Here is a 9,203-nt window from a genome sequence, read left to right as displayed (position 1 = left end):
GGGAGGTGCCCCCACCACCGGCTTCTGCTCCGTCTCCTCCGCAGACTCGTCGCCTTTCCCAGACTCTTTGCCTTCCACGCCCGTGGGCAAACCCATGTCCTGCAGGACCTGGGGAGGAGGGGAGGTGGCTGAGGAGCACGGACCTCCAGGAGCCCCCAGGACCTCCTAGAGCCTTTTGGGGACCTCCAAGAGCTTCTTGTGAACCCCCAAGTGCCCCTGTGGACCTCCAAGAGCCTTTTGGGGACCTCCAAGAGCCCCCTGTGGACCCCCAAGAGCCCCCTGTGGACCTCCAAGAGCTTCTTGTGGACACCCAAGTGCTTCTTGTGGACCCCCAAGAGCCCCCTGTGGACCTCCTAGAGCCTTTTGGGGACCTCCAAGAGCTTCTTGTGAACCCCCAAGTGCCCCTGTGGACCTCCAAGAGCCTTTTGGGGACCTCCAAGAGCCCCCTGTGGACCCCCAAGAGCCCCCTGTGGACCTCCAAGAGCTTCTTGTGGACACCCAAGTGCTTCTTGTGGACCCCCAAGAGCCCCCTGTGGACCTCCTAGAGCCTTTTGGGGACCTCCAAGAGCTTCTTGTGAACCCCCAAGTGCCCCTGTGGACCTCCAAGAGCCTTTTGGGGACCTCCAAGAGCCCCCTGTGGACCCCCAAGAGCCCCCTGTGGACCTCCAAGAGCTTCTTGTGGACACCCAAGTGCTTCTTGTGGACCCCCAAGAGCCCCCTGTGGACCTCCTAGAGCCTTTTGGGGACCTCCAAGAGCTTCTTGTGAACCCCCAAGTGCCCCTGTGGACCTCCAAGAGCCTTTTGGGGACCTCCAAGAGCCCCCTGTGGACCCCCAAGAGCTTCTTGTGGACCCCCAAGTGCCCCTGTGGACCTCCAATAGCTTCTTGGGGACCCCCAAGAGCCCCCTGGGGACCCCCAAGAGCCTCTTGTGGAGCACCAAGGGACTCTTGGGGACCTCCAAGAGCCCCTGCCCAACCGATTCTGGGGTCAGCTCTCCAGGAGGCCACTCAAGAACCCCTCAAACCCCAGGATCAATTCTGGGCCCTTCCCCAGACCCCACAGGCCCCACTTGGAAGACCTCAGAGCTGTGAAGTTCTCTCCCCTGTGACCTCCAACTCCTCCATCCTGACGGGTTCAGGACACTTCTCACCCACTTCAGATGCCACCACCATTCACCTCGTTGCCCTTTTTCCCCCCCCAAGAGAGGTGAGATCTCCTCCCTCCAGCAGCCAATTCCCACCCCAGAGCTCCTACCTTCACAGCCACGTGCAGCTTGGCTGTCTTTTTGGAAGGCCCTGAGGCCTCAAAGGTGCTGCCATCGATCTCCACTGACATGGTGAAGATGGGAGCGTGAACTGGACCAGTCTGAGAGACCAGTTTGTACTGGAGACCAGGTTTGAGCTGGTTGAGCTTCATCAGGGCGTTCATGGCCTGGGGGGGCTCGAGTTTCTCTTCTGAAGAGGGAGACAAAACCCACCCCAAGGTGTGTAAGATGTTCATGGTCTCCTTCAAAGCACCATCAACCAAGCCCAGTGATTCCTCAACCCAATTTGCCTCTTTTTCTTCCCCATTTGGTTTCATTTAAACTCCCAAAATGGAGTTTTTTTAAACATCAATTCCCACCCCGATCACCCCTGGATTGATGACAATTCCTCCCCCATCCCAAGAGTCCTTCCCAACCCCCACCCCATCCCAACATCTCCAGGTGTGTCCCCACCACCAGGTACCTACCTCTGCTCAACTCAATACCTTTTTTCTGAATCTTCTTCTTCTTTTTGCTGGGAGATTTTTCTTCTCCATCCTCTTCCATCGGGCGCTTCATGGGGGTGACGGCGTAGGTGGTGCTGGGAGGAATCTGGACTGGAACCACCACAACATCAACAATAAAAAAAAACAACCCCTTTCATGGTTCTTGTTTTCCAGCAGCAGAAAGAGAAATCAATCCAAGCCTGGGGAGATGTGGGGTTGGGTGGTTTCTCCTCCCAGTACCTACCAGTGTAGTCCACGGGGTTCTCGTTCTTTGGTTTCTTGGGCATTTTGGAAGGGAGGGGATCCATCCCCAAGACCTTGTGGAGTTGGCCAAAGGCAGCAAGCCTCAGGGCGTGCTAGAAAGAGGGAACTGGTGTTACTGGGACCAGCTGGGGGGGCTCCACCCAACTCCTCCCTGCACTGCCCACCCCTGCACAGAAATCCTCCTCCGTAGGACTCGCTGATCCATCCGGGTTTTAATTATGGTTGGGTTTGGTTTTTTGGCTTTGCTTTTTTTTTGGCAGTTCAACCCAAAACAAATAAACAAACAATGAAGGGTCATGGTAGCAAAGTCACTATTTAAACCTGATTCAACCCAAAAAAACCAAAGGGTCACGGTAGCAAAGTCACTATTTAAACCTGATCAACTTTTTGCTTCTTAAATTGGCCACAAAAATCCCTTCCGGGCACGTCGGGAACCCGTGGTTTGGTTTTTTTTGGGGTTGCTTTGAACTCAACTGGAAGAGTCAAATGACCTGGGAGAAGGGAGGGGGGAGGTGACTCCACTACCAACGACCCCAATGGGAGGTCCCAGTTGGTTGAACTCATGGATTGGGTTTTTTTTTTTGGTAACATCTGTAGTCAAAACTATACCTGAGCACTCTGTGTGATATCTTCCCTTTGTTGTCTGTCTAGATGCCCAATAGCATCAGTGGCTTCTTTTTCACAAGGATCATAAATACCAGAACCATCTGAAGGCAGGAAACAAGGAAGATATGCAGAGAATTATCCTGGTGTTTTGCTCAAGAGACTAAACTAATTTCCCTTCCGAGATCGACACCGTCCAGTCCAACGTTGGGGAATGTTCCTCTGGAGGACAAGGAGTCGCTCACCGGGATGGGACGGGAACTTCCTGCCCTGGTTTGGAGTTGGGGGGGTTCAGGGTGTGGGGCTGTGGGTCACCCGGTGACACCAGGGAGAGGAGGGGACATGGAACAACACCCTGGAGCTTCCATGGCTCCCTCAGGACCCTGTGACACTGGGGACAGGGACATGGAGTCATGGCTGGAGCTTCTGTGTCCCCTCAGGACCCTGTGACACGGGGAGAGGGGACATGGAACAACATCCTGGAGCTTCCATAGGTCCCTCAGGACCCTGTGACACTGGGGACAGGGACATGGAGTCATGGCTGGAGCTTCTGTGTCCCCTCAGGACCCTGTGACACGGGGAGAGGGGACATGGAACAACATCCTGGAGCTTCCATAGGTCCCTCAGGACCCTGTGACACTGGGGACAGGGACATGGAGTCATGGCTGGAGCTTCTGTGTCCCCTCAGGACCCTGTGACACGGGGAGAGGGGACATGGAACAACATCCTGGAGCTTCCATGGGTCCCTCAGGCCCCTGTGACACTGGGGACAGGAGGGGACATGGAACAACACTCTGGAGCTTCCATGGGTCCCTCAGGACCCTGTGACACCAGGGACAGGAGGGGACATGGAACAACATCCTGGAGCTTCCATGGGTCCCTCAGGACCCTGTGACACTGGGGACAGGAGGGGACATGGAACAACATCCTGGAGCTTCCATGGGTCCCTCAGGATCTGGGTGACACCAGGGACAGGAGGGGACATGGAACAACACCCTGGAGCTTCCATGGCTCCCTCAGGACCCTGTGACACGGGGACAGGAAGGGACATGGAACCAGACCCTGGAGCTTCCATGGGTCCCTCAGGATCTGGGTGACACCAGGGACAGGAGGGGACATGGAACAACACCCTGGAGCTTCCATGGCTCCCTCAGGACCCCGTGACACCAGGGACAAGAAGGGACAAGACCCTCAAAGACTTAAAAGTCATTTCCAGGAGGTGGGATTTGGGCAACATCCTGAAGACGAGCTTGGGAGAAGCTGCTCTGATGTTTGCAATCTCACCCACGAGACCAACTGAGCCAACAGGCACATCTGATGACGTGGTGGGGTCACCCCAAGGACCCCAGAGCTGTCCCCTCAGGACCCTGTGACACCAGGGACAAGAAAGGACATGGAACAACACCCTGGAGCTGCCACGTCCCCTCAGGACCCTGTGACACGGGTAGAGGGGACATGGAACAACACCCTGGAGCTTCCATGGCTCCCTCAGGACCCTGTGACACTGGGGACAGGGGACATGGAACCAGACCCTGGAGCTGATATGTCCCTTCAGGACCCAGGTGACACCAGGGAGAGGAAGGGACATGGAACACCCTGAAGCTTCCGTGTCCCCTCAGGACCCTGTGACACCGGGAGAGGGGACACAGAACAGCACCCTGGAGCTTCCATGGGTCCCCTCAGGACCCAGGTGGCACTGGGGACAGGAGGGGACATGGAACCAGACCCTAGAGCTTCCATAGGTCCCTCAGGACCCTGTGACACCAGGGACAGGAGGGGGCATGGAACAACATCCTGGAGCTTCCATGTCCCCTCAGGACCTGGTGACACCAGGGAGAGGAGGGGACAGGGAACCAAACCCTGGAGCTTCCACGTTCCCTCCAGACCCTTGTGACACCAAAACCAGACCCTGGAGCTTCCGTGTCCCCTCAGGACCCTGTGACAGCAGGAGAGGGGAGCAGGGAAGCAGAGCCTGGGGCCGGGGCTGTGGGGCAGACCCACCTGGCATGACGATCCCCGAGGCCAAACACTCCAGGACCCGTCTCAGCGCCTCCCCCGCGCCCATGGGCCGGTTGGCCGTGCCGATGGATTTCTCACACAGCAGCTCCAGGGGCTGCAACAAGAGGGGGGTTGGGGAGGTGGGAGAGGTGTGAGGGGAGGTGGGAATTGCTCCAGATCCACTCCGGATTAGAGGGGCAGTTCACACGTGGGTTTGGAAGCGGGAAATGGGAAAAAAAAACAGGTCCGGGAGGGAAAAATCCGGCGTCGACGGGAACAAAAAGGGGGTGGTTGGAGGTTCAGAGGTGGGTGTTGTATCCCCAGGGGGAAAGGGAGAGGGGAATTACCCCAAAAATGGGGTGGGGACGGGGGGTGTTGCCCATCCTTGGAGTGGTGACACCCAAAAATGGGGTGGGAAGGGGAGGTTTCCCATCATCGTGGTGGCGACACCCAAAAACGGGGTGGGAAGGGGGAAAATTGTTCATCATCTCAGTGGTGACCCCCCCAAAAATGGGGTGGGAAGGGGGAACTGTCCATCCTCTGAGGGGTGACCCCCCCAAAAATGGGGTGGGGAGGGGGGGTGTTGTCCATTCTTGGAGTGGTGCCCCCCAAAAATGGGGTGGGAAGGGGGAACTGTCCATCCTCTGAGGGGTGACCCCCCAAAAATGGGAGGAAAAGGGGAGATTTCCCATCCTCTGAGGGGTGAACCCCAAAAATGGGGTGGGAAGGGGGAACTGTCCATCCCCTGAGGGGTGACCCCCCCCCCCAAATGGGAGGAAAAGGGGAGATTTCCCATCATCTCAGTGGTGACTCCCAAAAATGGGGTGGGGAGGGGGGAGTTGTCCATCCTCAAAGTGGTGACCCCCCCAAAAAAATGGAAGAGGGGAATTTTCCATCATCTCGGTGGTGATGGTCCCAAAAATGGGGTGGGGAGATTTCCCACCCTCTGAGGGGTGAACCCCAAAAATGGGGTGGGAAGGGGGACCTGTCTGTCCTCTGAGGGGTGACCCCCCCAAAGAAATGGGGTGGGAAGGGGAGATTTCCCACCCTCTGAGGGGTGAACCCCAAAAATGGGGTGGGAAGGGGGACCTGTCTGTCCTCTGAGGGGTGACCCCCCCAAAGAAATGGGGTGGGAAGGGGAGATTTCCCACCCTCTGAGGGGTGACCCCCCAAAAAAATGGGGTAGGAAGGGGGACCTGTCTGTCCTCTGAAGGGTGACCCTCCAAAACAAATGGGGTGGGAAGAGGGAACTGTCCATCCTCTGAGGGGTGACCCCCCCAAAAATGGGGTGGGAAGGGGGAACTGTCTGTCCTCTGAAGGGTGACCCCCAAAAAATGGGATGGAAGGGGGAGATTTTACCATCATCTCACTGATTCCCCCCAAAAAAATGGGATGGAAAGGGGAGATTTCCCACCCCCTGAGGGGTGACCCCCAAAAATGGGGTGGGAAGGGGAGGGGAAGGGGAGATCTCACACCCTCTGAGGTGTGACCCCCCAAAAAAATGGGGTGAAAAGAGGGAATTGTCCATCTTCTGAGGGGTGACCCCCAAAAATGGGGTGGGAAGGGGAGATTTCCCACCCTCTGAGGGGTGACCCCCCAAAAAAATGGGGTGAAAAGAGGGAATTGTCCATCCTCTGAGGGGTGACCCCCAAAAAATGGGAGGAAAAGGGAAGATTTTACCATCATCTCACTGATTCCCCCCCAAAAAATGGGGTGGGAAGGGGAGAATTCCCACCCTGTGAGTGGTGACCCCCAAAAATGGGATGCAAAGGGGGAATTGCCCACCTTCTGAGTGGTGACCCCCAAAAATGGGATGCCAAGGGGGTTAGTGCCCACCCTGTGAGTGGTGACCCCCAAAAATGGGATGAAAAAAGGGGTTAGTGCCCACCCTGTGAGTGGTGACCCCCAAAAAAGGGGTGAGAAAAGGGGTTAGTGCCCACCCTGTGAGTGGTGACCCCCAAAAAAGGGGTGAGAAAAGGGGTTAGTGCCCACCCTGTGAGTGGTGACCCCCAAAAAAGGGGTGAGAAAAGGGGTTAGTGCCCACCCTGTGAGTGGTGACCCCCAAAAATGGGATGCCAAGGGGGTTAGTGCCCACCCTGTGAGTGGTGACCCCCAAAAATGGGATGCAAAGGGAGTTAGTGCCCACCCTGTGAGTGGTGACCCCAAAAATGGGATGCCAAGGGGGTTAGTGCCCACCCTGTGAGTGGTGACCCCCAAAAATGGGATGCAAAGGGAGTTAGTGCCCACCCTGTGAGTGGTGACCCCAAAAATGGGATGCCAAGGGGGTTAGTGCCCACCCTGTGAGTGGTGACCCCCAAAAATGGGATGCAAAGGGAGTTAGTGCCCACCCTGTGAGTGGTGACCCCAAAAATGGGATGCCAAGGGGGTTAGTGCCCACCCTGTGAGTGGTGACCCCCAAAAATGGGATGCAAAGGGAGTTAGTGCCCACCCTGTGAGTGGTGACCCCAAAAATGGGATGCCAAGGGGGTTAGTGCCCACCCTGTGAGTGGTGACCCCCAAAAATGGGATGCAAAGGGAGTTAGTGCCCACCCTGTGAGTGGTGACCCCAAAAATGGGATGCCAAGGGGGTTAGTGCCCACCCTGTGAGTGGTGACCCCCAAAAATGGGATGCAAAGGGAGTTAGTGCCCACCCTGTGAGTGGTGACCCCAAAAATGGGATGCCAAGGGGGTTAGTGCCCACCCTGTGAGTGGTGACCCCCAAAAATGGGATGCAAAGGGAGTTAGTGCCCACCCTGTGAGTGGTGACCCCAAAAATGGGATGCCAAGGGGGTTAGTGCCCACCCTGTGAGTGGTGACCCCCAAAAATGGGATGCAAAGGGAGTTAGTGCCCACCCTGTGAGTGGTGACCCCAAAAATGGGATGCCAAGGGGGTTAGTGCCCACCCTGTGAGTGGTGACCCCCAAAAATGGGATGCAAAGGGAGTTAGTGCCCACCCTGTGAGTGGTGACCCCAAAAATGGGATGCCAAGGGGGTTAGTGCCCACCCTGTGATGTTGGGAGTTGGGGGGGGGGCAGTTAATTAGAACTGTAGATTTGGGGGGTCAATTATCAAAATTGGGGGGGTGACAATTAATTAGAACTGTAGAGTTTTGGGGGGGTCAATTATCAAAATTGGGGGGGTGTCAGTTAATTAGAACTGTAGAGATTTGGGGGGTCAATTATCAAAATTGGGGGGGTGACAATTAATTAGAACTGTAGAGTTTTGGGGGGGTCAATTATCAAAATTGGGGGGGTGTCAGTTAATTAGAACTGTAGAGTTTTGGGGGGTCAATTATCAAAATTGGGGGGGTGTCAGTTAATTAGAACTGTAGAGTTTGGGGGGTCAATTATGAGAATGGGGGGTCAGCTAATCAGAACTGTTGGGAGTTTGGGGGAGGGGGAGTCAAATAATTAAGAGTTTTAGGGAGTTGGGGGGATTAACTAATTAAAGAGTTGTAGAAAGAGTTTGGGGGGTCAATTAATTAGGCGGGGGTGAAAAGGGCAGGAGTTTGGGGGAGTTAATGAATTAGAATGGCAGGGAGTTTTGGGGGTGGTGTCAGTTAATTAGAGGTGTAGGGATTTTAGGGGGGGCCAGTTAATTAGTTGTAGGGAGGGTCAGTTAATTAGGGTTGATGGGAATTCGGGGGGTCAGTTAATTAGAGTTGTAGGGAGTTTGGGGTGGTCAGTTAATTAGAGTTGATGGGAGTTTGGGGGAGGTGGGGTCAGTTAATTAGAGTTGTAGAGTTGGGGGGGGTCAGCTAATTAGAGCTGGAGGGAGTTTGGGGGGGCTCAATGAATTAGAATGAGCTTGGGAGGGGTTAATTAATTAAGAGACCCCCCTCCCCAAAGAACTGAAGGTTCAGCTGCCCCAGGGAAGGTCCTGTTGGTCCATGGATCTTGAGATGGACACACCAGGAAGATGAAAGGATGGAAAACTGGGAAAGGAGGGACAGGGAAGCACCAGGACCCCCCCAAAAATCCAGCCAAGGTGGAAAATTAACACCCCCCCTCATTCAAAAAAGCCCCCAGGATTGTAGAAGATCAGGTGAGAGCAGAAGGTGATGGAGCAGGAGCCCCACCAGTCATGGATTCCACCAGGGAAGGGATTTTGGGAAGCCTGGACCTGGGAGCTCCACAACCAGCATCTCCAGTTGCTCCACAAGCCACAGGAGGAGACCTGGGAACCACCTCCCCAACCTTCTGCAACACAAAGTGCCCAGCGTGTCCCCTGTCCAGGCCAAAGTCACTGAAGGAAGGATCTCCAGGATTTATGGAGCTTTCCTCAATTATTGTTGGTTGGTTGTGTCAATGGTTTCTGGTTTCTGTGCAGGTCTCAGGGTGATGGGGACAACCAGATGGGGACAACTAGTTGGGATCAACCAGATGGGGACAGACAACCAGATGATGGGGACAACCAACCAACCAACCAGATGATGGGGACAACCAACCAACCAACCAGATGATGGGGACAACCAACCAACCAACCAGATGATGGGGACAACCAACCAACCAACCAGATGATGGGGACAACCAACCAACCAACCAGATGATGGGGACAACCAACCAACCAACCAGATGATGGGGACAACC

At 55.4% G+C, this 9,203-nt stretch overlaps 1 protein-coding gene across 1 annotated transcript in view; it reads right to left on the bottom strand.

Annotated features, from left to right (window-relative positions):
* ILF3 (interleukin enhancer binding factor 3, 90kDa) overlaps positions 1-9,203 on the bottom strand; it is a gene marked incomplete at its 3' end in the record, with an annotated part of 20,013 nt that overhangs the window by 8,119 nt on the left and 2,691 nt on the right. The window contains 6 exon segments of the mRNA XM_009995046.1: positions 10-108; positions 1,255-1,454; positions 1,750-1,860; positions 1,994-2,105; positions 2,623-2,720; positions 4,618-4,729. Coding sequence (XP_009993348.1) covers positions 10-108; positions 1,255-1,454; positions 1,750-1,860; positions 1,994-2,105; positions 2,623-2,720; positions 4,618-4,729 — 732 coding nt within the window.

This window comes from Chaetura pelagica, unplaced genomic scaffold (genome assembly GCF_000747805.2).
Source record: "Chaetura pelagica isolate M959 unplaced genomic scaffold, ChaPel_1.0 scaffold663, whole genome shotgun sequence".
NCBI lineage: Eukaryota > Metazoa > Chordata > Aves > Apodiformes > Apodidae > Chaetura > Chaetura pelagica.
The sequence above is the reverse complement of the archived record's forward strand: the minus strand, read 5'-3'. Positions and strand labels throughout refer to the sequence as shown.